At 40.6% G+C, this 27,886-nt stretch overlaps 1 protein-coding gene across 1 annotated transcript in view; it reads left to right on the top strand.

Annotated features, from left to right (window-relative positions):
* Positions 1-9,369: 9,369 nt before the first annotated feature.
* Positions 9,370-27,886, top strand: part of fancl (FA complementation group L) — a 33,917-nt gene continuing 15,400 nt past the window's right edge. The window contains exons 1-7 of the mRNA XM_026190660.1: positions 9,370-9,821; positions 10,338-10,396; positions 14,502-14,562; positions 14,996-15,052; positions 15,330-15,427; positions 23,904-24,000; positions 26,405-26,473. Coding sequence (XP_026046445.1) covers positions 9,735-9,821; positions 10,338-10,396; positions 14,502-14,562; positions 14,996-15,052; positions 15,330-15,427; positions 23,904-24,000; positions 26,405-26,473 — 528 coding nt within the window. The 5' untranslated portion in view covers positions 9,370-9,734. The remainder of the gene's footprint in view (positions 9,822-10,337; positions 10,397-14,501; positions 14,563-14,995; positions 15,053-15,329; positions 15,428-23,903; positions 24,001-26,404; positions 26,474-27,886) is intronic.

Below are 27,886 nucleotides of genomic sequence, written 5' to 3'. Positions count from 1 at the left end.
TCCCGCAGGCCTCCAAAGACTTTTCTTCTCGCAGGACAGACGAATCGACACAGCGTCACACTGGGAGCTCTGCAGTATCCACAACTGTGCGGCAGCAAAGGCCACAAACAGCATTGTGAAGTTCACCTGACCACTCAGCAGTTATGGGACTGATCTCCCCTTGGCAAGAAGAAGGCCTTACAGGAAGGAGTTACCACTCTGGAACAACAGCCAGCAACAACCACCTCTCCCTAAAGAGCTGTGGATTATACAAGGGGTGGGGGGGCTTCACCTCCTAATAGCCTTCAACAGCACAGTGGTGGAGCAAAATGGACAATTTAGAATACCTGGAGTCCCTATTCACAAGGACTTCAGAAGGGCTAGTTACACTCCAATGTAGAAAGAAAGAAAGAAACCCAGCAAAATTGTACCTGTGTGTCCTTAAGTGCATAAAGACATTTGGCTTGAATCTTTAAATCTGCGGGGACTTCTACCAAAGACAGCCGTCTGACGGACTGCTTTACTGCCCGATATGTCAACTACATCAGCAAGGACCGTGAGGCTCCACAGAGGGTGGTGCATTGCTCAGCACATCATTGGGTGCAAGCTGCACAAGTCTGCGAGAGCCGTAAACCCAGCAGTGCCTCAAGAGGTCCCCGAGAGTCATAAAGGACACAACACAACAGCCTGTTGTTCCTTTATACACCACGCAGTAGCAGACTGAGGAACAGCTTTCTTTCACAAGCAATAAGACTACTGGATTAACACAAGTGCGATCCAGCCTCTGTGCACTGCCATTTTTATACGTAGTATGTATTTGTTCTTACAACTTAAAATACTGAACCTCTTAATATCCACAAATATTATTATTAGCAACTCATCTATATTCAGGGTTTGATTAACTTTTACTTGTTTTTTTAGATTTTAACAGAAATAAGCTAACCCTAACCCTTTGCTGATGTGTGACATTTTTTAGTTTCTTATCATTTTCCCAACCTAACTCTAATCCTACACTTATTTTACTTTATTAATTGTTTCTTATTTTCCAAGAATCATGCACAAAAATACTGATTTTATAATAGAGAAAATGAATTTTAGCAGATTTAGCTACTAACTAATTTGCATACACAATCCCTGAGCAGGTATTCACAGTATTAGAGTAATATAATAAAATAAAAACACACAGCTTAAAATGCCAAAAATCACATGCACTGTGAAACCATTACACACACCCCGATTCAATAACCACACTATGCAAACACTACATACACACAGTATAGAAATTGGCATCATTTTTAAGCATTTAATCATTGTTATTATTATTTATGCATTACTATGGAACCTCCCAGCCTTAATATTTCACAATTATGTGAAAAGAAAAATTATACTGATGTGTAACTAAAGTGTCACCAGTGAGCTCAACGTGACTTCTTTCAATGTCTTTTTTTCCCTTCTAATGAATATGATGATATCATAATATACAAAACGAAAAGCAGCAAGGCCTCCTGTGTGACAGGCTGCAAACAGCACTGATGTTGCTCGTCATAGCACGGATGGGTGAAACAACTGACACCGATAACTGAGCCTTAGAAACGATGTGCTGCTGTTTCAGCGCCTGTGCAGCTGCTTGAAGCCTGACAAACAAAAATATTTCCAACCTTCTAATTTTTTAAAGTTAGAAGGGTAAAATTCAGATCTGGAAACCTGATCTACAGACTTGTATTCCTTTTGCACCAGGGCGCACAGCGTGAAAAGTAATAACAATTTGCACATTAAGTCTCATAAAATATCTGGTTTTTGCAGCCTTAATTAAAAAATATGTATATATTAAAACTTCCCTAACAACACACACACATACACACACAAACGGTGACCCCAAATTCCACCCATAGATTGGTGGTGGTGAGGGTGTGTGTGTGAAGAGACGGGACAGATGCCCGCTCCTGTAATCCCATCAACTCATGTCAGACAGCAGTCTGGATACAAGCCTATCTGTGAGGCCTGTAATCCACGGGCTAAGACTTCACACGCAGCACTTATCGGTCCACACACATGCAGACACACACTCTTACGAGATATTTGGGGGAGAAAAGTGATAGTAGATGGGTCCCCCACTCAGTTTGTGTGAGGGAAAGGAGAATCTGCATGTAAGCGAGGTTAAAAACATCTTTTAAGATTCCAAATCCTGTAAAATAATCACAAGTAAATGGATCAGATGAGCTTTAAAAACTAGTTGAAATGGATCTTAAAATACAAACAGAAAAGCAAACAAAAAAAAAGATTTTTACTGAGGATGGGGAAAAAGAACAGAAATTTGATTACACTGTGAACAAAATCTGTCTGGCTTTGATGGAACTGAGAGTGCCGAGCGTGTTGGTGCTGACATATTACATGCAGAATAATAAAATAAAGAAAAGATGCTCTGTATAATTTGTACATTAGAATCTGACTAGTGGAAGAAAAAGAAGAAGCAAAGAAAAAAACACGTCTTGAGATAGGAACGAGAATAAAAGCCACAAACACTCCCACTGCGCTTAAAAATCGCAGAATATGCTATTCAGATAAAAAAAAACATTACACATTCATTCAAACGGTGCTCAAAAAGGACAAAAACACAAGATAATCTACAAGCGGGCATGCACAAATTCCTTAATGCCGTCAACACAGTTTTTTTCTTTTTTTTTGCTGTCAACCCATTCAATCAATCAGCGGTCCAGAGAACAATATGTTCCATTATCATTCAGATACATGCAAAACGCCACGGAGAGAGAGAGAGGAGGGAGAGGGGGGAAAAAAGAAGAAGAACGAGAGAGATAAAAAAGGCAAGTCGGACAAGGCACCCCTGCTCATGTCTTCCTTCAAAGAGAGGGAGAGGGAGGGAGGGAGAGAGAGAGAGAGAGAGAGAGACTCAGGGTGCAGGACCCACACGGTGTAGTTCCAGCCAATTGCGTTCCAGAGAAGTGACCATGGCCAGTGATAAACAAAGCACCATAGATCATTCTTCTCCCAGACGGAGCCCGGCGCTGGAGGCAGCGGAAGGGAGAGAGCGGTCAGACAGACAAGAGAGCAAGACAGAGAGAGAGGAGACAGAGAAGACCACAGAGAGCTCACCGCCTATATTGCCCCTCTGCTATCCTCAGATGCTACATTTTGACGCCCTTTTTTTTTTGCAACTGGAATGCCATTAAAGCCGGCCGTGTCGCACGCCTGCAGAATTTGTCTCTGTGACAAGAAGGAGAGAGCGAGCCAAGAGAGAAAGACAGAGAAAGAGGGAGGGAAGCTGCTTCTGCTGCTGCTTCCTTCTCCCACTGCCACTGTGCCGATGCATCATATTTAAAAAAGAAAGAAAGAGAAAAAAAGCAACAACAGCCTTAAATTGTTCCCACTTCCCTAAGAGAACTGAAAAAAGGGCATTCAAACACTTACCCACTCCCAGATACAAGACTCAGAGTCAGTGTTCATTTGAGCCCAATGTGCGTCAAAACAGAAACCTCAGATATTCCTCAAAAAAAAACAAAAAAACAAAAAAACAGACGTGCAAAGAGGAGCAGTGAGGTTCTCCCTCTTTTGTTTGTGTGCTTGCCTGCCTAGGTTTCTCTATTTGCATCAGCCGGCTTTTTTTTACAGCTTTGAAGCAGGTGGATGACAAAAACATCAATCTCTCCAGGCACATTGTGTGGCATGCACGCTTTGACACACTCCCCTCACCAGCTCTATACTGTATAATCACACTTTCCCATTCTCTGCTCGCAGCACCGCAAATGAATACGGGACTCAAAAGGAAACCGAAGGACAAGTGCGCATTGTCGGGGAGCACTTCTGTAGTAATCATGTTGTCATTGGATTAGAATAGGAATTTGCTGGATCTCTAGAGTTTCATTTGCCATATGTTGAGGTGATTTTACTGGTTGCTGTTTAAGGGGAGACACTGGTGGATTTAATATACGGAGAAAAGTGTTCTTTAAGAGCCCCCTACAGAATTATTTGTGTTTTTATGGATGGGAAATGGACTGATTCCTATATAGTGCTTTTCTTCTCTACTTGAGCACTCAAAGTACTTTATACAACACGCCTCATTCACCAATACAAAAACTTTCTTCTATGCCTTAATGGCTTCTAACTAACATTCACACACATTCACACTTTACATCGAAGAGCAACTTGGGATTCAATGTCTTGCCCAAGGATACTTTGGCTAATCGTACGGTTGGCGGTCGGAGCAGTCAACCACCAACCATAAGATTAGCAGATGACCTGCTTTACTTCCTGAGCCATTCTGTAAAAACACAAACCTGCTAAAGAGTAATGGTAAGGTGGTGTCAAATTTAAGGAAAACCAAATTTAAATGGTGGCTCAAGCTTGACCTTAAAGTTCCATTAACTATACAGACAATGATCAACATCTCTGCTTTTAGTGGTAAATACACTACCAGTCAAAAGTTTGGACATACCTTCTCATTTATTTGTTTTTTTTTTCTATTTTTATAATGTTCTACAATGTAGATACACACTGAAGAGATCAAATGTATGAAGCAAGATATATTGAATTATGTACCAAATTGAAAAATAACTTCAAATGTGTCATATTTTTTAGAATCCTGAAAGTAGGTACCCTTTGCTTTGTTGACCGCGCTGCAAACCCTTGGCCTTCTCTCATTGAGCTTAATGATGTAGTCTCCTAGAATGGTTTTCACTTCACAGGTGTGCCTTGTCAGGGTTCATTTGTGGAATTTCTTGTCTTCATGGGACCATCAGTTGTGTTGTGCAGAAGTTAGCTTGGTACACAGCTGACAGCCCTATTTGACAACTGTTAGAATTCATATTGTAGCAAGAACCAATCAGCTAAGTAAAGAGAAACGACAGTCCATCATTACTTTAAGAAGTGAAGGTGAGTCAGTCTGGAAAATTGCTAAAACTTCGAATGTATCCCCAATTGCACTCGCAAAAACCATCAAGTGCTGCGACGAAACTGGCTCACATGAGGACCGTCCCAGGAAAGGAAGACCAAGAGTCACCTCTGCTGCTGAGGATAAATTCATCCGAGTCACCAGCCTCAGAAATCACAAGATAACAGCACGTCAGATTAGAGCCCAGTTAAATGGCACACAGACTTCCAGTAGCACATCTCTAAATCAGCTGTTCAGAGGAGACTTTATGGTCAAATAGCTGCTGCGCCATGGCCTGGCCTCCACAGTCACCTGACCTAAACCCAATCAAGATGGTTTGGGATGAGATGGACCGCAGGGTGAAGGCAAAAGGGTCAACAAGGGCTCAGCATGGGAACTCCTTCAAGACTGTTGGAAAACCATTTGAGGCAACTACCTCATGAAGTTCATTGATAGGATGCCAAGAGTGTGCAAAGCAGTAATCAAATCAAAGATATAAAAAAATATAAGACATGTTTGGAGTAATTTTACACTTTTTTGTATACTAGAGCAGATACTAAGCCATAGCTATCTGTTGGTCATGTGTCGATCAAAGTAGCCATGCGGCCAGGTTGTACTAAAATATTTGACAGATTTTCGAGCGCCGTGTACATAAAATCGTTTTGAGGTCAGTAAACACAACCAGAATTCATACATAAGGCACACGGGATTATAAGGGGCACTCTCGATTTTCAGAAAAATCAAAGGATTGATTTTAAGTGTGCCGTATTTTCCAAAAAACACGGTAATAACGCCGGCTCGCTAGCATGCGCTACCAAAAATAGTGCTTTGTTGTGTATCTGACGGTTGAAAGCTAAACCAGTTCCACACTGAAGTTGCAGAATTTTTACAAACCAATTCTGGTTCATCCGTTTCATTCAACGATCTGCTTTCGCCCTCCTCATTCTTCCTCCGGCACGCTTTTTCTGCCATGTGTGTATGAAAACAAATGCGCGTTTTACCCAAATTCTATCGCGATATTTCATTTTCTTATCGTTGCCCAACATTAAACCAGTATTACCATGAACGGTATGATATGGCCCAGCCCTAGCTTGGAGTTTACAAACCAGCAGGTGGTGGTAGGGGCAGGGATAGCTCAGTAGGTAGAGCGGTTGCCCCATGATCGCAAGGTCAGGGGTTCGAATCCCCTGAACGGCTACCCTGAGGTACCCTTGAGCAAGGTACCATCCCCACACGCTGCTCCCCGGGCGCTGCACTGGTGGCTGCCCACTGCTTCACTGAGTGAATGGGTTAAATGCAGAGAAGAATTTCCCCACGGGGATCAATAAAAGTGTACATTATCATTAAAAGGACTGGTTCTTATGTAGCACTTTTTTTCTCTGCTTTTGAGCTACTACAGCCCACCAACCTTCATCTGTTGTTCTACAAGCTATTGACTTCACAGGACTACATAGAGTCCTATGAAAACTTTATTTTTCACATAATTGTATCTAGTAATTAGCAATAATAAACTAATAGCATACCAAGAAAACAGTAACTGATTCACTAAAACTGAAGCACAAATTTCTTGAATGGGCTTTAAGACACAGCAAGCCATATTTTTGACAGATAATTACATTATAAAAGCTCCACAGCAGGAAGATCCACTTCAGTGGCTGTAATTAGCAGATCTGAAGCAAAGAAGAAAATGAGGAGGTAAAGCTGACTGTGTGAAAATACCTGTCAATCAAATAGGCAGGTATCCAGAATGATGGATTAAAAAAAGAAATTGTATCCCTATAGAGTTGTTATGAAGTGGTGAATATCCATAGTCTAAAACACATTTTTCTACCAGGCTATAAAATATACTTTTTAATATTGTATTATTTGACACTCTAAATCTGTAATTGGTCTTAGTGATGAGGGAGTTCGGGCATATGCAGAAAAGCAATGAGGACAGTGCATCAACTTGGAATATTCCACACTTGATGGCATCTTGTGCGATTGCCTTGGAGTAGGCCTCCAGTGTGGTCTTCCACAGTCTCACTGAGTTGCTAATAAATGTTAGCACACTATCAACCTTGTACAGTGTCAAGCACTCCCATATCCATGATTGGTCTGCCTGGTCTTAGAGTTCTGGTGTACTGCTCTGTCAACCTGCTTTGGTCCTCTGGTGTTATTTCCAAAGATTTTTTTAAACTGTGCTTACGTATTGACTCCTGTGCCTACTCACCATGGTGTCTAAAATGCCTGAGTGTCCCTTAAAGGGATTTTTTTATGATGGGTCTGGATGGATCAGTCTGGATGAGTACCTCATTGGGTGCTGTTAGGTTCTTCAGCCAGTAGGTGCAGATGATGTCAGGTCTTTGTACTGTTCAGCTCTTCATTTTGGAAACTTCTTGGATGTCTTCCTTTGTGATGTTGACTGGCTATGCTCTGGGAGACTGCTGCGGTCTGCTCTTAGGTCCACTAGGCACTTGGCAGTGGTGTCAACTCTTTCTCTTAGACTCTTAGATTTTTGTCCAGCATTATTAAGTTTCAGTGTTGGGTCCCTTGTAGATAAGAATACGTCCTAGATGGATCTTTGGAGAACAGACCATGTATTCTCCTGGCCTCTGTGTTTCTGGTATATCGCTTCAGTTTAGTGGCAAGAGTTATGAGCCTTTGTTTGGCAGTTTGTAAAACGTCAGTAATCAACATCTCGTTGTGTCTCTTTTTCATCCAGGACCTGTCTCTCATGATACTTTTGTGTATGAATAAGTATGAAAAAAACTATTATGAATAAGTGTGGAATATGTGTGGCCAAATGGCTGTAAAGTGAGAGAAGGTGACCTACCAGCAGGCAGAACAGCAGTTATAGGGGATAGCTACAAGTGTCTGGGTATTCCACAGGCCAACTAGAACCATGATAAAGATGCACAAAGGTCAGCCACAGCCAAATACATTCCAGAAAATAAGACAGGTGCTGAGAAGTCAGCTGAATTGTTGGAATTAAATCCAAGCCATCAATACATATGCCCTTCTGATCATCAGATGCCCAGCTGGAATAATAAATTGGCCACAGAAGTAGACACATGCCACTGATGTCAAGACACAATGCACGGTGTCCATCTGAAGTCCAGCACTTTTTCTATGGTTCTTTGAGCGACATAGAGTGATGGAGAGCAAGGAGAAGTGCAGGTCAGAGTCACAATCCAGGCTGAAACACAGAGCATCTGCCAAATAGGGATGGGTATCGTTTAGGTTTTATCCTATACTGGTGCCAAACTGGTACTTTTGAAACTGAGAATCTGAGCATAGCAGTACAAGAACAAACCCTAAGCACCAGATCCATAGAGACAGTGCAGAGGAACATCTGGGCCACATATGGACTAGAAGTCCCCAAGTCCTAATGGGAGACACCACCACAAGTGGTTAAGAACAACAGGAATAGGTTCTAGACCAGGGGTGTTGAACTCCAGTCCTTGAGGGCCGGTATCCTGAAACATCCTTTACATGTGTCCCTGCTGCAACACACCTGAATAGAATTTGTAGGTCATTAGCAAGTCTTGACTACATGCAGAGGTGGCAACTACTAACCCTACTCAAGTAAATTTAAATAAAAGGTAAATAAAAGTACTTCTAAAACTGCTTTTATTGCACCATGTTCATTCACTCTTGAGCTGCTGCAACATGACTCACCAGCATGCAGTTCACTTCTGTGGACCTACTAAATTTTATTCAGGTGTGTTGCAGAAGGGAGACATGTAAAGTTTCAGGACATCGACCCTCGAGGACTGGAGTTTGACACCTGCATTCTAGGCCAACCAATCACATGTAGTGGCGGTTGACAAAGTAGTGATAGATATGACAATCCCAGTGGAAAGCAACTACTGGAAGAAGGAGCACACAAAATAGAGAAGCATCATGGGGTGAAGAAACAACAGATGTGGAAGGATAAGTCAAAAGTGGTCTCAGTGGTAATAGGAGCATTAGGAGCTGTTACCCCAAAAGTGGAAGAATGGCTTTACCAAATTCCAGGCACATTTCGGAGGGCTCTGTCCACAAGAGCGTAGTCCTAGAAACAGGACCCTCAAATTCAAGGCTGTCTGGTAGAAGACCTGAGCTTGAGAAACACACCAACCCCCAGGGCAAAGGTGTCAAACTCTGGCCCACGGGCCAGATTTGGCCCGCAGCCTAATTACATTTGGCCCGCGAAGCTGGCCTACTGGTATTATACAGCTAATATATATATTGTTTAGTATTAAGCTTTGCTTGTTCCATATTCAGTTTTCCAGCAAAACTTATTTGAGTCCATAAGAAAAGATTCATTCCTATATCTGGAGGAAGATTTTTTTTTGATAAATATTAATGTTAGCCCGCGACTTTGTTCCAGTTTTAAATTTTGGCCCACTGTGTATTTGAGTTTGACACCCCTGCCCCAAGGGATGAGAGCAAGATTATATATAAAATAAAAATTATGTTTCTGTCAATTAGACGCAATTACATAATGGGCAATAATGTCGGTAATTTTCAGTAATTTCAACAGTTAAACCTTCCGTAGAGACCGGCAGTTAATCAGTAAAATCATCAACACACTAACGTTTAAACGTCACACCAACGACTGTCAAGAAACTTCAGAATTACGATACTTTTTGTAAGTCTTTGAAAGCAACTCGATGACGTCGACTGTTTGGGATTTAATGGCGGGATGCAGGGGTTGCGATTGATTCTCCTGTCAACGCACCTCTTGCTAATTCTACGTTTAACAGCTTTAGCTTGAATTTCTCAGGTTTGGTTCAAGTCAGCGACTAATCAGAAAGTGCCAGTCTGTACGGTCCAACTCAAGCTAGGAAGTAGCCACCCTGCTTTGCGAGCGGAAACTTAGGCGTAAAAGGTCATAGAAAGTTTTATGGAGAAATCACTGGTAAACGATAACCCGTTGCTTGTACCTCTCAACAAGCAGCAGACAGTCTACGATGGATTTATCACTGTTCAGGTAAAATTATGCGTTTGTGTGTTGTTTTTTGTTGGACGTATGTCAGTGTCATATTGAAAAAACGATTAATTTAAAGATTTTTTGCTTTGGATGCAAATACTTGTCTGGAAACCATATATTTAGACATCTAACTGATTTATAGAAACTTCTGGTAAATTCGTCCTGTTTTTTAAGCAGCTTACATTAGTATCGGTAGCAGAACCGTAATTGTATTAGCGCATGAAACGACTTCATAAGCTGGTATATAATCTTGAAAGCAGTTACTTACTACGAGTGTCATGCCGTATTAAAGCGATGAAAAAAAGTTGAAAACGTGGTCTAAAGTAAATTTCTATTATTTATGTGTCTCTTGAAACACCCAAAGAAACGTAATATTATCCAATTCCTTAACGTAGGTTGGTCGGTCACGTGTTCTTCATTAGCGCGTTAGTTGTAGAAGGCATTAACCTCTGTGGTACAGTGATCGCAGAGCTAGTAATCTGCTTTAATAATGCTTTGTCTTGTCCCCCCCCCCAGGAAAGAGACTTCAGGATGAGAATAGTACTCCCACCAGATCGACAGCTCAAGGAGGCCAAGTACAAGCATCCCCTTGCATTCTCTGTACAAATGTTTTAAATGTGATACGGGATAAGGTCTAATAAGGGAGTTGTAGTAAAGTGCTGCTATAATGTAGTAGTTAACAGATTTGCTTAGTAAACTAAAAGCTGATTCCAGCCAAAGACTCAAAGAACCTTTGGGGTTGCATCAGGAAGGGCATGCTGGGTAAAACTGTGCCAAACAGAAATACCTTAAAAATATATAATTTTCATGAAAATGACTTATAAAAGCTTCCAAAGAATAAAAAGAAAATAAGATTTATATGAAATGGCTTAACTTTCCCACATGTAGTTATGACCAACATCATCAAGCAAAGGCTCTTTTCAGGCAGAATCAACTTCATTATAAGGAAGTAACAGTATTTTAGTGTATCTTAATTTGTGAGAGCTAACTTAACAGTATTGTTTAGTAACAACATTAAACTGCATTGTTTGGTTCCTAAGACATATCCTCAGCTTTCTGCTGCTTCCCCTTAAACCAAAACTGAATTTCTGTTGCTGCTATTTTTCCTGATTCGCGTCTGTCCCTGCTCAATTTTACGCCCCACAGGTTATTAATTATAAGACTGTGGTCTGTTTTGTGTATTCCATTCAGTTTTATTGATATAGCGCCAATTTACAACAACAGCCACCTCTGGGCACTTTATATTATAGACCTTACAATAATAAAAAGAAAACACCAAAAATCAGATGTTGACAGCGGGGAGAAAGAACTCCCTTTTAAAAGGAAGAAGCCTCCAACAGTACCAGGCTCAGGGAGGGGGAGCTGATATAGAGAGTATCTTGAACCAAAACATTCTACAGGGTGGGCCATTTATATGGATACACAGTAATAACATGGAATGGTTGGTGATATTAAAGTCCTGTTTGTGGCACATTAGTATATGTGAGGGGGCAAACTCCTCAAGGTGGGTGGTGACCAATGGTGTGCTTGGTTTCAACGTAACTTTATTCTTTCATGAGTTATTTACAAGTTTCTCTTTGTTCACAGCCATTGACATGTCGAAGAGGTTAACACATGAGGAGCGGATCGAAATTGTGTTGATATCTGGTGACGCAGTAACCGGGTCATTGCAGCAGATTTCAATCCAACACTGAACCAGTTTCACGAAACTTAACAAGCAGTTTGTTAACTGTAGTATGGGAGATGGGTGGTCTCGTAGGGTGTCTTGCACATTCCCTGAGTTTTTCCAGCAAGATGGTGCACCACCACATTATGGGTGCCAGGTCCGAGCATTCCTAGATGAACAGTTTCCTGGAAAGCAGATTGGTCGTCGTGGGCCAGTTGAATGGCCCCCAAGGTCTCCCGATCTGACCCCCTTAGACTTTTATTTTTGGGGTCATCTGAAGCCAATTGTCTATGGTGTGAAGATACGAGATGTGCAGCACCTGAAACTACGGATGCTGGATGCCTGTGCTGGCATTTCTCCTGCGGTGTTGCTATCAGTGTGTGAAGAGTGGGAGAAGAGGGTCCCATTGACAATCCAACACAATGGGCACATTGAACACATTTTATAAGTGGTCAGAAACGTGTAAATAACTCATGAAAGAATAAAGTTACATTGAAACTAGAGCTGGGCGATAGAACGATAACGATATGTATCGCGATATAACTTTTACTCGATAGAGAAATTAAGCTATCGCGATAGACCTCGCCGCGCTTGTCCTCTTAAAAAAAAAAAAAAAAAAATGTCAGCCAATCCAAATTAGGTAGCGCAGAGCCGAACCAATCACAGCCGCAGCGTTACGTACAGCACAAGTGCCAAGCCGCACGTGTGTTTGTTTGGGAAGCAGCCAGCGCGTAATGGAGGAAATGAGTAGTGTGCCGACTAGAAAAATCAACCGAGCGTGACCGAAGAGAAAACAGATGACGGTTCCAATGCCGGAGAGATTGTCGAACAGAAGAGCCAAAGAAGTTCCGTAGTGTGAAGGTATTTCGGCTATTTCAAGTCTGACAAAAAACAGAGTAGCGTGCACTGTAAATTGTGCCGAAAGCAAGTCTTAAATACAATAAACTGGTGCATGCGTCACACTGTGCGCCACGTTATTGTTTCGGTGAAATGAATTTCTACAATACTGTTAATTCTACTCTCTGCAGTGTTTAAATGCTTACATATACACACAGTTACTGTCCGTCCACACATACGACTCGGTTCTGCTTCTATGCCCCAGCTTTGTTTACTTTTTCCCACCGAGGCTTCTAGACTTCTGATTGGCCAACATTTCTGCACGGTTAGGAATCTAGCGCCACCTGCTGCTTTGGCATGTTCATAGCAGCGTTTTCCTTCATTTCTCCCTTTATGTGTGGACGGATTATTTTTTAAAACGAAAACGGAAAATCTCCGTTTTCAAAAATACCCGTGTACGTGTGGATTTAGCCTCAGTCTCTGACTGGAAGCGCTAATTCGTCATTCGGCTTTTGTCAGACTAAAGTAACTGTTAAAACTGTTTGAAAAGCTCAGCTATACAACAAGGAGAGATTGAGAATTTCCTTTTAGTTCTCAGTTTATTTGATATTGATAAAAGTTAGTCAGTTTTGTCTGTTCTTCTGTAAAACAAACTAAGATTTATTTTTAGAATTAATATTTTGTTTCTAAGTGGAATTGACAATTTAGTCTGTTTCGTTTGTTCTATTTTGAAACTTAAACGCTTTAGCGGCTGCCTTTAGTGTAGTTTACAATATTTGCCTTTATTTATCTGAAAAAGTCTCATGTTCCTTAAGTACATCTACCCTGTTGAACTTATTATGGGAAATAAATATTTAAATAAAAACAAGCTGCTGATTATTTCACATTTTACTTGTGAGCAACGGCACATTTAAATCTTACAAATATAGTTATTTGGCTTATATCGTGTTAGATATCGTTATCGCCTGAAATGAAAAAAACATATCGTGATATGAAAAAATCTCATATCGCCCAGCTCTAGTTGAAACCAAGCACACCATTGTTTTTCTTGTGACATTACCAATAAGTTTGATGTGTCACATGGCCGTCTTCCTATTGAAAAAACAAAAGTTGTATCCAAGATGGCCGACTTCTAAATGGTCACCATGGTCACCACCCATCTTGAGGAGTTTGCCCCTCACATATACTAATGTGCCACAAACAGGACTTTAATATCACCAACCATTCACATTTTATTACGGTGTATCCATATAAATGGCCCACCCTGTACTTTTAACCACAAGTAAGTCTGCAGTGTGAGAGTGAAGTTATCTGTTGACATAATATGATATTATATGGTCTTTAAGATATAACGGAGCGTGATTTTTCTGGACTTTATATGCAAGGAGGAGGATTTTAAATTCAGTGCTGGATTTAACAGGGAACCGATGAAGGTTTAGGGGAAATTGGATCTCTGCCTCATGCACATTTGCTGTATGTATTCGTATGATTGCATCTCACCCTATCCTGAGCATCTTAAGGATTCACTAGATTTCTAAATGTTGTCTATGGTCTTCCTCTTCCTCATACATTTCAACTCCACATGGCATCCTTTGTCCAATCTACATACAGTTACTAGCTTTGTTAAATAAAATGTAACAACAAATACATGCAGAGTTATAAATTTACTGAATTGGTATTTAAGTAAAATAATTCATGACAACAAGATGGAAATTCTTGTTCTGGACACCCTCTCTACTTTTAAGATTAGGCTTAAAACTTTCCTTTTTGATAAAGCATATAGTTAGGGATGGATCGGGTGACTGAATCCTTCCTTAGTTACTCTGCAATAGGTGTAGGCTGCTCTGATCAGTGTTTCTTCTTCACTTACCTGTTTTTCACTTTCTATGTGTTTATACACCCCTATGCAATCACTCGTTAGTTATTATATTTTCTGGTTTATAAAAAACATAAGGCACCACTAAAAAAGCATTTTGACCTTTAATCAAGGTTAAATTATGGCCTGCACTAACAGGAAAATGTATGGATTACTGTTAGGGTAAGGTAACTTGGCCAATCAGCGATACGTGTGTACGCACCATTGAAAGCAGATTTTGAGCCAGAAAAGATGTTCTTGAAACTTGTGCCTGGCCACAGAAGATGTCCTCAGTAACCCATTCACAACTTTGTCCTTACAGGCTGCACTGCTGCTGGCAGCTGAAGCACCTGTTGCGTGGATATGAGCGCATAGTGAAGCAGGTAAATGTGCCGCATGTTGGTATTTAGTGATATGTTGTCTCAGTCTATGAGAGCACGCTGTTTTGTGCTGCGTGCTTTGTATTTGGCTCCTTTGTGTCGCTCCTGCTCCCTCTGTCACCCATCAGGCTCGCCTCACTCACAGGCAGAGAAAAAATATTTTTCACTGTTTAATTAACATCGCCTGGAAAATGTCCCTATTTGTTATGTGGCCCCTCAGGGTTATTTGGATGAGATTGATATTTCACCCCGGGCTGCAAAGTTCATTATTTTCACAGCCTTTAAGCTATCATTAATTATTAAAGCTGGTGGCAGCCCCCATTAATCACAAACACTGTTTGATTTGAATGGCTGGCTAGAGGAAAAAAATAGACACTGTCACTTCATTATCCCTCCATTCAAGGATGTCTTTTCTCTCGTGTTTGACTCCTCACAGAGGCTGCAGCAGTCGGCTGATCTTGTCGGTTTCATTCTGGAGCTGAAGACTGTCTTGGTAAGGAGGAGAATGACATGGCGGCTCGCACGGTCACTTTGACATTGTAGCTTCATGAATAGCAACTAAATGGGAACCTCCAGGCATTATCAATAGCCTTGCTTGAGAGGCATATGCACGTGCATGTGTATTTTGTGCCATAAAAATAAAGAAAACTGTCATCACGGCCCTGATTCAGCTTGCTCTGTAGAAAGATTGTTCCTGAGAGTAAGTTGTGATATGATGTGCATAGTAATCTGGGCTTAAAATAAGAAGAGCTCTGTGTGTGTTGTTGCAGGAAGTGGTGCTGAAGAGCCGCCCCGAGTGCCGCTCCATCCCGCCTCCGCAGTATTACTCTCAGCTCATCTCTGAGATGGAGACCCTCGGGTGGGACAAGTAAGTGGGCCAGTAAGAGTACCAACACATGCTCCGGAACCAGGGCTTTATTGGCGCGTCAGTCATTAAGCTGTGAAATGTGTGTCAGCATGTTTGCCAGCTCTGAACGGCACTTTTACTGGTGGTTTTGTCTGAGTCGCAGCTTAGGTTTGTGTCTGCTGAGTATAGGACACCACAACAACATACAACAGCATTCATCTCAAGGCACTTTATAATGTAAGGTAAAGACCCTTCATTATTGGACAGAAAACCCCAAGAGTCAGACAATCCCCTGTGAGCAGCACTTGGAGACGGAAGTATTTCCTTTCAATAGGCAGAAATCTCTGACAGAGGCAGGCTCTGAAATTATCTGCTTAGGCAACAACACTGATCGTGTTATTACAAAGCAGTCCTCTGGAAATATCCTACAGGCCTGCTTATGGTGCATGCTGCTGTTTGTAGGGGGAAAATACTTTACTTGCCAAGAATGTTGTGACAAACGGATAACCGAGTCACCTTTTTTTAGTGGAATGAAAGATTATCTATACTTACCTGGCCCTACGTGGAAAAAAATAAAACCTAATAACTGATTGCTGTTCTTGGCAACAAAAGTGGCACAATCAGACATTTTTGCTCTTTTCTGACTTAGTCTGAGATGGACCTTCTGTTTGTTTTGTCCTCCTGGATCAGTGCTTTTGAATTTCAGAGCTCAAACTGATGGCTGGACATTCTCCTTCAAGATTTTCTGGTACTGACTAGAATTCATGGTTCCCTCAGTTATGGCAACTCATCCAAGTCCTGAAGCAGCAAAATAGCGCCAGACCATCATACCACCACCACCATGTTTGACTGTTGATATGATGTTCTGTTTTTTACACTAGATATAACATAGCCTTCCAGAAAGTTCAGATTTTGTCTGGTCAGTCCACAGGACATTTCCCCCAAAGTCTTGGGGATCATCAAAATATTGTTTGGCAAATGAGAAACTTTGTGTTCTTTTTAGTCAGCAGTGGTTTTTGCCTTGCTACTCTCCCAAGGATGCCATTTCTGACCTTTCTCTTTCTTATTGTTAAATTATGAACACTGAACTTAACATAGGCAGTGAGGCCTGAAGTTCTTTAGATGTTGTTCTGGGTTCTTTTGTGTTCTTTTGTCTCCTGGATGAGTCGTCAATGCTCTCTTGGAGTAATTTTGGTAGACTGGCCATTGCTGTGAAGGTTCACCGGTGTTCCATGGTTTGGTGGAGGCCCAAATCCTTTAACCTCCTAAGACCCAAACTCTGCCACAGCATGTATTTTTAATTTCTCTTTGATATTTGGGCTGAATTAGCAGTTTTTTTCTTTTTTACCTAATTTTAGTTTCTAAGAAAAAAGAGAGCCATATATGAGGATATTCATTTAAAATTTTGATAGAACAGTAGCAGTATAATGTCCTCGTAAGTGGATATCAGGCCCTTGTAGAGCAAAATTGAGTATTTTGGTCTAAATAACCCAAAATGTGATGTCCACATATGTGGACGCCAGGTCCTAGGAGGTTAAATTGGCTTTGTAACCCTTTCCAGACCAACGGAGGTCAGTGACTTTGTTTCCCCGTTTCTTTAGATCCTGGCATGTGTTTCTTTGTGAGATGTTTTAGCCTGCTTCACTTTATCAGACAGTTTCTATTTAAGCGATTTCTTGATTCAACAGGTCTGGCAGTAATCAGGCCTGGGTGTAGCAAGTGGAAGTGAACTCAGCTTTCCAAAAAGTGTGGTTAATCACTGTTAATTCATCATTTAACAATGGTGGGGAAATTACTTTTTCCACACAGGGCCAGTTAGGTTTGGATAGCTGTTTTTCTTTTCCTGTAATAATCACGTAAAACTGCATTTTGTATTTTTCTTACTTTATCTTTGACTAATATAATTTGTTTGATCTGAAAGATTTAAGTGAAAGAAATGTGCAAAACAACTAAGGAACTAGGAAGATGCAAAATACTTTTTCATTGCACTGCAACTGTTTTCTTACCAAAACATCAGGCCTTTACATGCCACTGTTACCGCTCACCTGTGTATATTCTAATAGTTAGTATGCGTTTCTTCATACTCGCTGAAACAATTATCATTCTTTCTCATGTCTTAAAATTTAGAAGAAACTGACATTTAGTTAGTTGTTACGTCATCATCAGACTAAGTCTAACCAGAACCAGCCAGTTACTATAGTTACACGTTCTTACAAGTTTAAAAAGGCGTACTTTATTAAAGCAATCAAAATGAGTGTAATCCAAATAAGCACTTGCTGTGAAATGCATCCAGCCTTATGGTCAGGCTCAGCTTCTCTCTCTGATCGCCCGCTCTCTGTCTCACACAGCACAAAGAGGTTTGTGGTTTATGAATTTTATGGTTTATTTATTGGCTATTTTTACTGCACACTGTCCTCCCATGACTTATAGGTTTATTAATTACTTAACAGTTGTTTTCACAAGCAGTCTTAGTCGTAGAAGCACTGCAGTCACACCGCCTCATTTAATGGAACCATTCCTGGACCCACATCTAAAAGTGGTTCAGGACACTGTATGCTTAAGTGTGCCCTGTGAGTTTATGCAGTGGTCCCGCTAGTCTGAGGAGAACTGGATTTTGTAGGTCAGGCTTGCTCAGGCACAGTCATGTTCATACGCTGGGAGTAAACCCTCTGTCACTTTTAACATTTGCAATCAGGATGACCTCCATGAGATTGATCAGATAATGTTATGGAAGTCTGTAGGTGCATGTGGTGATCCTAAAGCTGTGGGTGTGATCATCAAGTTAAAATAGTGCAGATTCAATCCCCACGCAATGTTGAAATTAGCTTTGAGAATATCAAGCCATAATCAAACAAGTTATTTTCTCTTAATGAACAATGTAGTAACATGGTTCCATTCCCCACTTACATGGTCCCAGGATACTGTGGTAGTAATTTGCCTGTGGAATTGCTTGCTGATGGAGCTCCACGTATCAACTCGGTGGCTCTCCTGTTCCTCTGTCAAAGCTTTGATATATGTATTTTTAGTTTTCTGCGTTTTCCCCAGGGGCAGGATTAACTTATTGTGGTGCATATATGAGCAGAAACCCCCACTGCTTTAAAAGGCTGTATAGAGCACCCCCCCTTTCTTCAGCAGCGTAAACTGATTGGAGAGCCTACAACAACACAGTTCTACATTAACAAATGGCTCTTAATGACTTCCTTATTTTTAGTTATTGAGTTATAGTTAAATCCAGGTCACATTTAATAACACTCAGCCCACGTGCGCTGACGGGTCTGGCTAATACCGTTTTCTCCGCTCATCAGGAGAGAACGAGGAGGAGGAGGTGGCGGCGGCGGTTAGGAGAAAGATATCTATTCTCCCCCAGCTCGGATTAAGCCTTGACTACTACACTCATTTTCTACTTTCCTATTAATGACCGGAGCTACAATTATGATATTAGCGAAATGCAAATGGCTCTAATTGAAGACTCTCAGGTTTTAATAGGAGTGTGGGGGGGTGAAGGTATGCTTTATGCTGAAATGGGACCAACATCATTTTCAGTGTCGTGTTACGGTTAGGAGGCATTATACACAGTGGGCCTCAATCTCCAAAGCACTCGAGATTCGCTTAGCGTCTTAATTGGTACGGGCCGTGCTAATAGCCACCAGGGGTTTTCAGCTGTAATTCTGTCTGCTGATTGGGCCAGGTAAGTGAGCAGCTCTGTCTCTCTCCATGTGTCTCCATTTGTGCATTTTGAGAGTGTGGTCATCTTAATTGGCTGGAGATGGCAAACCATGTGTTAATTAATGGAAAATGAGGTCAAGTAGGTCAGCTGCCATCACTCGGAGGCCTCCAAACGTGGCCCTAGAAGCTGCAGGGCTCATTATGGGCACAGCTGGCACTCGATGTTCACAGCCTCTTGGTGGATGTGCAGAGCGCCGTCTCTTCTTATCTCAGTATTATCATGCGGTCACACTGCGTTGCTGCTCTTCTGAGGCCAGATACATCGGCAAGCTTCTGATGGGCTGGAGCTGGGGGGGGCGCACGGTTTCATCTGTTTTTGTTACATTATCAGGCCAGCTAATAAAGTGCATGTAAAATCCTGTTCTGTAAAATTACACAATGTTGTTATCTGGGGTTGCTGTAAGTAATGAGAATGTCCTGAATAGCACAGTTAAAGTGTAAAGCAGGTAGTGGCTTCTATCTTATTAAAGTTGGTGTATTTATTATTAGTATTATTATTATTATTATTAGTATTTATTTATTTTTGTACGGCTTACATCGTTCTCTATCCATTCTTCATTCTTGTGCATGCCATCGTTTTGCATGTGTGTTTCTGATGCAGCGCACACAAGCATTACATATGTGTTGATCTCACCATTCATGAATCACTTTGTCAACACGCACTCCCATATTAAAAAAAAAATCAGACACATGCGCACACACTGATGTGCGTGGTGTGCGCTGTCTGGAAGTGTGGAGTTGCAAATGGGATGCTCTCATCAGTCTTCCCAGCAGGACATCTGACTGTCACGCTGTTTCTATCATGGCCAAGTAGGGGCGGCAGCTAGTCCCTGCTATACGGGGTGTGAAACCCCAGAGGAGAGGAGCTGGAAATGTGTTTTAGCAATGCACCAATGATTTTTTTTCTCCCTCCTGATATTCTTTGTCAAGAAACCAAAATTACAAGTTCTTTTTCTTATACAGTATACTGGTCAGATTTGTTCTGTCTAGATCAGGGGTGTCAAACTCAAATACACAGTGGGCCAAAATTCAAAACTGGAACAAAGTCGCGGGCTAACGTTAATATTTACTGAAATATATTTATTCCTCTAGATATAAGAATGAATCTTTTCTTATGGACTCAAACACGTTTTGCTGGAAAACTGAATATGGAACAAGCAAAGCTTAATACTAAACAATATATATATATTAGCTGTATAATACCAGTAGGCCAGCTCTAATAGTAATTTGGTGTGGCTTTGCGGGCCAAATGTAATTAGGCCAAATTTGGCCTGCGGGCCAGAGTTTGACACCTATGGTCTAGATTATCTCTGTACATTCTGCCAGATTTATACAGCAAAAGTCAACTTTAGCAATAATCTTTGATGTTTTTTGAATTTCTGTTTTACAGCTTAAATATCCAATGGCAAATTTGCTGCTGTGCCAGCCTTACTTCTTTCTCATAACTCTTTGCGTGCACCACATCAGAGAAAACATACTTCAGTGGTTTCTCATGAATACTATGTACTTGCATTGCACACTGCTAGAACTTGTGAAGTAGATTTTGAAGTAGAGTGGTTTGCCAACATTCTTGAATAAGCATTAAATTAAAAAACAAACACAAACAGATATTTAGTAGTTAAGTATTTCTTGCTTTAATTTTTTTTTCTCTGTCTTTAAAAATTGTATAGTGTGATATTCCAAAGTTCTTTGGATGTTAGCTGCGTTCAACACAAATGTTGAGGTTCTACCTTTGGGGAGGCCAGACTGATGTTTTTCTATCCAGGTGTGCTTTTGCTGTGTGCTTTGGATTGTGGTCTGCTGCCAAACATGCGCTCTGTAGATTGTATTGCATTGTGGATCAAAATCTGACAGTACTTTTCTGGGTTATTCCATCGGATAATTCCATCAGTTTTGACAACATTCCCAGACCACTGGCTGAAATGTAGTTCCACACCATGACACAGCCTGTTTTAGAGGCTGCAGACACTCACAGTTGTACCTCTTCTGACCTCCTCCCCACAACCTGATAGTGATTTGAACCAGAAATGTCAAATTTGGATTCATAACTCCATACGACCTGTCACCACTCGTTTTCAGTTTAGTTCTTTTGTAATTCGGTACCAGATGTGTCTGTCAGGTCCTGTATCAGGTCGCTGCTGGTAGGTTTATTTTTTGTTTCTTAAGGATATGACTTTCAGATGCTGTTCATCTATTGTTTTAGGACTGCTGCGTAATTAATTTTTATTTTATTTTATCCTTGGATGTACCATTTTTCTTGTACTTGAATGATTCCTAGTTCAGTGGTCAGGTACTTGGCTAAAAATGGGTGAAAAAGCAGCCAAAGACTGGAGGACTCAAGGTGACTTAAAAAAAACATGGCTGGCATTTTGTGAGATATTAAAAAAAAGAAGGCTGACCAAGACTTTTGCACAGTACTGTAGATGTAGATAGTTGTACAGGTAAAATAGTAAAATGTAAAAGATTCATTTTAATTCAAGGTGCCTATAATGGTTGTTAAGTTGAGTTCCATCAAGCCTACGAGACTGAGAGCTGTAGAAAGGGATCGATCGTGGGTTACTCTGATATCAAAAGTAAAAACATTGAGAGGTTTTCCTTTTTCACAGACGGTCATTCTTTTGTTCATGCCTTCTGTAACTCACTGGCACTTGATTTTAATGATTCCACTTGTTATCCATTGAATTGTTCTTTCGGAAACTGGTCACTTTCATCACCTGAATAGGTTTGGTAACTTGTCATTATTGTGTCTTTATTGCTGTGAGCAGCAATCGGTATTTTATGACTGTCCTTTTGGTAAAAGTGCAGGATATGAAATAGTCAGAGTAGTGCCTTTCAATTCAATACTTTGGCTAGATTGTTTCAGCAGGTAGCACCGATTTTTGGTTCACACAAAACCAAAATTGTGGCTTTGTCAGACTAGCTCGATGGTGACATTGGGTGCCTGTATGCATAGATGTTAGTGAGCATATTGCAGTAAAGCACGGACGCCCTACTCCGGCGTTTGATTGAAAGTGAGTGAGCAAGCAGACGCTTTTATGAGTCGGGCCCATCGGACACCGTCTCCCATCATTCCATCACTTCCCTAAGTGTGTGTGTGTGTGCGCGTGTCATTCCCTGAGCACAATGTTCACATCAGTCCTCTCTAACACACTCCATAAATCCTCAGCTGATATACAGCCATGTCAGCCTCGGCATAGAGCGCCCATCGTAATGTACTGTAAATCTGGAGGAGGACTGTTCAAATCCTTTGTCTCGGATCAGTCTTTTATCTTTGGGTCTCAGTAGACTGGAGTTGGTCTGGCGAGGGGGAGGAACTGACTCCTTTACAGTGTGCTGGAGCAGCAGAAGGAGCAGTAAATCTGACAGCAGTGTTGGCGAATGCTCCAGCCACATCAGTGTTGTGTCCTTAACCTCAATAGGTTATAATTAGCTCAGGAAGGAGAAGGTCTGATTTACAAGTTGATTCAGGCTGAAAAACATCTCAGCCTAAGGTCATCCTGAGACGCATCGTTTTCTGAGAGCTTCCTCCCACTGCTGTAACTGCTAAAGCCACGCTAATGTTAGCGTCATGTTATTCCTCTGGACAAACTGGTGTTGGCTGAGGTTTGTTTCTGTCAGCTAATGAATTTTTATTAACATTATTCATATAATAACTAAAACATTAATTAACAAATGTTGTCTCTGTCTTAATTACCTGCATATTTTTATTAAATACTAAAGTATATACAAACATTATTAACTTTATTTATGGGATAATTACTATAAATTATTTGTTCAATAAAAATAATGTGTTCGTGCATAAGACTGAGAATGTGCAACGTAATTGTTATGTAATGTATTTTTTGTCTTGTATGTTTCTTTTTAGCTCACTAACCTAATGCTAATATAAAACTACCTTCTTTGCTAACGCTGGTTGATAGGTGGGTCTGGGACTAGCAGGACTCAGCTAAATTTCATTCTTTTTTTTTTTACTTTATTTTTGGGAACTTTTACAAAGAGAAAATAAAATGACAAAATAATGGAAATGGCCATCAGTTGCATTTTAAGATTCATCCCATGTCAGAAACCATGAATGGATGGATCATATACCTGTGCAAAAGGGGTCACAGTTCATTTTTGCCCACCATCTATTTTGTCTTCCTTGTTTTGTTTATTTTTTTAATACCCAGAAGTTCCTCATAAATCATATCCATAGATGGAATTCTCCAAGAAGCAGGGAGACCCAATATTCTTATCCAGCAGATGCAGTTACCAGGTTCTGTGCTGAAACAAACTGTGTTTCGTTTCTTTTTTACTGGCAAAAACCCACCAGACAGACAGGTTTTGCCAAGCTAGTGGCACTTAAAAAATTATTTTCATTCTGTATTTAGTGGTTAATACAAATATATGTGAACATCATTATGGTAAGATGACTAGTCAACTGTTTATTAACAGGGTGAATTGGCAAAATAACTTACAGGATGGCACACTAAGGTATGGGCCAGGACTTTATGTGTGATGTCAGGTTACTGTGGCCACAGTTTGCTGCAGAGGACCACAGATTAGCAGAAAATGATCCATAGTTGTAGGCCATGACTCCAGAGTTGCAGTCTGATGTAATGTCACTGTGTTGGGTGATAAATCTCAAGGTAGAGTTTATGTCTCAATATTGCTCTCTGCAGCTGTGATTAATGACGGATGATGGCTGCTGTCAGGTTACAGTGTTGCGTGTGCCCTTCTCTATGAATAGAGGTTGATTTATGGCGTGTGCTTTGTGCGTGTCCATCTTCAGGCTGCTCTTCATTGACACCGAGTTCCGAATGTTGAGACTGAAAGCGGAGGACTCCGCTGGAAGGCAGCACATCCTCACTGTTAAACTCAAGTCTAAGGTAAGGCGCACTCTCATTGTGCACACTGAGAAACACACAGTTTACCGTAAGGACTGGATCATTTTCCACACTAAAAAAATTATTCATCATCAAATGGAATACTCTACAACTTGATGTTGACCTACAGCCAATCCAAATCCAAACAGGCCAACTTCACCAAATGCATGTGGGGTTGTTCACTTTGCTGATGGCAAATCAGTGATTTACATCTGTGCCCCTAAATCTGGGTCAAACTGGAGAGGGTGTGGAGAGACACGATAACCCGCTGTGACTGAGACGTAGCACAGATAAAATATCTCCACATAACCCCAGCGTGATGGAAAACCTTCTTCTATGCATAGAGAAAATCAGTACACCCACACTCATCTGCATAGCTGCTGTCTCTGCTCTGCTATTGAAAGAGATACACAAAACCTCTGCCCAGTGTAGGTTAACCTAAACGCAGGCTGTGGAAGGCTGTGGCTGTGGAATTTCCATATAAAATGACACTTAATGACATTTCGTCACAGGTACATGTGATGATTCTGGTTGATTGTAAGCTTTACAGTAGTAAGGCTGCATTCTTGATTTTTGATCATGGAAATGTTCTTTTCGTTTCGCTTGTAGCTCCCTGTGATTGACTCTGAGTTTGCTGTGACTGCTCGAGCAGAAAAGCCTCACTATCTGAAAGCATGATTTGTGATATCTTAGTCCCAGACTAATGAACTACTTGCAGAAATGAGACGTGCAGTTCTCCTCTGCTCGTCCAGTAAGATTGATCTTTCTGGTAAAGTTGGTGAGATCTGGTTTTAAAACGCTAAACTTTTAAAAAAACAAGTTGAACTTTGAAAAATAATGAGACAATTTATTTTTGAAATCAGGATAAAGGATAAATTTAAATGTCATCATGCATCGCCAAAGTGGAAATTTAAACGAGCGCTGCATAGGTTGCATCTGTAAATTAATTAAAGTCAGCACAGTGCTGCTCACTAGTGTAGGGTTGGGCAATATGTAAAAATTTTCCAACCAGAAATCGCCAGTCCAACAATCACAGATGGGCGATATATTCGTGGATGCGCAGACTTTTTGATGGGCAGAGCAATGTTATCATGCACAGACTGATTTGCGTGTTTACAACACAGAAGTCCAAACACGGACGATTTCCTCCCCCCCACAAAAAAAGAAGAAGCTGTCAGCGTTAACGCGGCTTAACCGTGGTCATCACAATTAACGTGGTTAAAATTTTTAACGCGCTCGAACCATCTGAAGCGCAGAATGAACAAACTTTGGACAAACTGCCCGAAAAACGTTGACAGAGACGTTTCAAGGATTTTGACTCAGTCTGCACTCCAGATGGGTTAATTGTAAATCGCGTTAACAATTAATCCATGTCAGTATGTCATCAGTTCAGTGATGACGGCACGTTAACGCTGACAGCACTAAAGAATATAAAGTCACCAATTTGGGATTTCTTTGGCTTTAAACCAGATGAAAGAGGTAAACCTAAGGATGCAACCAAAGCGGTGTGCCACTTGTGCACACGCAGATTTTGTTTTTGCTTTACATTACAATTTATAATTCAACAAAAAATATTTCATCCTTTAAAAATAGGTTACATAATGGATACTTGAAGAAGTGAGCTCTGCAGCTTATCTTCCACACATAGAATAAGGGTTGTTTTTGTTCTTTTAATTGTTTAATTTTGAGATTTTGACAGCAGAATTACTTAAAACTTTTCAAGTGAATGTTTTACTTTTTGTAAGTCAGAGTGGGGAAGCATATTCTGGGCATGGTGGGTGGATATCATGGTGAGCTGGTGCTTAGCTAAGCCCAGATGACATCCACCAGGGACAAAGGAGGGTGGTGGTACCCCACTCTGTGCCCACCTGCCTACCTGGCCCTCCTCAACTTTTTGGCACTGTAAAAAAACAGCTCCAAGTCCTCCCTGTGTTCCAGCTGCCTCCGCCAAATCCAGCGCCAGGTCATCCCTCACCAGGCACAGCCAGGGAGGAGGCAGCACTGGCACGGACGCATGGAGGCTTGGAAGGCAGGGGAGTGAGAGAGGATGAGGACAGAGTAGTATGATGCTGAAGGTGAACAGGGGGAAAAAAAAGAGCTGCTCATATATATTGACCAAAATGTATTTTTCAGCTCTTTAAAAAGTTGAGCCAATAAAGTCTTAATAACAAGACTGTTTTAAATAAATACAGGGTGGCTGTTAATGTTAATTATAAGAGGCTATTGACCTATTATAGCAGACTTTTCTAGCATGTTGAGAAATCCCAGTTTAAGCCTAATTGCTAAACTATGATGCCCAACTTCCTGATGCACATTTTTTAATCAGAATTCGGAGATCACTTTGCTTTTTTGTTTTAATGAAGTCTTAATATATGCCGCAGTATTACCCCATCTTCTTAACACACAGCATCCTGCAGAGACTCCCGAATGCTCAGCTGACCTGCCAGTGCCACTAGCTATAAACTGGACAGCACAGGTAAGTGAATATACACAGCTGCGCACAGTGTCTGTCTAAAGAGGTTTTACTTCTGTTCAGTGAATGTCAAATGCTTCTAGGTTGCTATATGTCACACTTTCGACCTTTGTTTCAGAAACATATCATCTAAAAGATTTAACTCACAACAAATATCTGACACATCAAAAAAAAAAAATCCCAATATTTTAAATGTATGAAGTCAGTGAAAGCTCACTTAAAAAGCAATACCACAAGAATCCATACTGACATCAGATTAAACCTTAAAATGCTAGTTTGAGGGTCAAATATTAAAGTTTGTTTTAAAATAAAAACCCATCTTAAATGAATTCTCAATACATTTCACACATTCTAACATTCTCGTGATTTCAGGCAAGATGAACTAGGATTAAATCTCTGCTAAGGATACACCATAATGCATTAAAAATGTTTGGTTAAACTTCAGGGTGTAATGTTTTTTTTTTTTGTTTTTTTTTTAATTTCATGCTTTTTATTTAATTTTAGTATAATTTATCCACCCATTCTTACTTTGTGGCAAAAGATCTTGAAGTTTGCAGATTCTAAAATTACTGAAGATTTACATTCACAGTAAAAGATGGTGAAATCCCAGACTACTGCGCACCCACTACTGGATTAGAATAAACGTGCGGATGACACATCCCCAATTTTTTTCATGTAAAAAATTATTCTAATAAAACCCAGGAACTGTGTAACATCTGTAAATGTGCACAGATAAATTAAGCCAGTCAAACTCAATGTGCAAACACTAAGTAATATGCCCTATTTATTACACCAATGTATAACTAACTGTTAAAAATGAATATAAAAAAACCAACCAAGTGAACTTTCTTTGGATTTTGCTGCCCCCTCATTGTTATGCTTTCTAAAACTCAAGTGCAGTATTATTCGTGCATGCATCCATATAACAGTCACATTTAGTTTTACGATAGTAAGGTTTCGCTGACAGTGGACTGAGCATGCACTTGTAGAAGTAGTGCTGGAACCGTGAACCAGGCTTTAAAGCCTGTAATAAACATCCAGTTACAGTATTTTAAAAACAGTTTTTCACAGGACGCAGTCCTGAGGAAAAACTAAGCACACCTTTACTGCTTTCATAGAAATTAAGAGGGTGAGTAGCAGCCAGGTGTTTCTAATCAATGCTCAATTAATTGATCATCAGCAAGTATTGGCCACCTTTATAGAAACAGAACTTTTGATACATTCGTGATCTTCCCAGGATTTACCTGAAAGTCACATCACGCAGTGGTCAGAGAAATTGTAAAAACAAAACTCGAGATAGACCTCAGACTCTGAGGCCTCATTTAACGTGTTAAAATTAATGACAGTACTGTTAGGAAAAGTCAGAACAAGATTGGCTTGTTGGGAGGGTTGCCAAGAGAACTCTTTTCTAATTCT

The sequence above is a fragment of the Astatotilapia calliptera genome, chromosome 13 (genome assembly GCF_900246225.1).
Source record: "Astatotilapia calliptera chromosome 13, fAstCal1.2, whole genome shotgun sequence".
Taxonomy (NCBI): Eukaryota; Metazoa; Chordata; class Actinopteri; order Cichliformes; family Cichlidae; genus Astatotilapia; species Astatotilapia calliptera.
The sequence above is the reverse complement of the archived record's forward strand: the minus strand, read 5'-3'. Positions and strand labels throughout refer to the sequence as shown.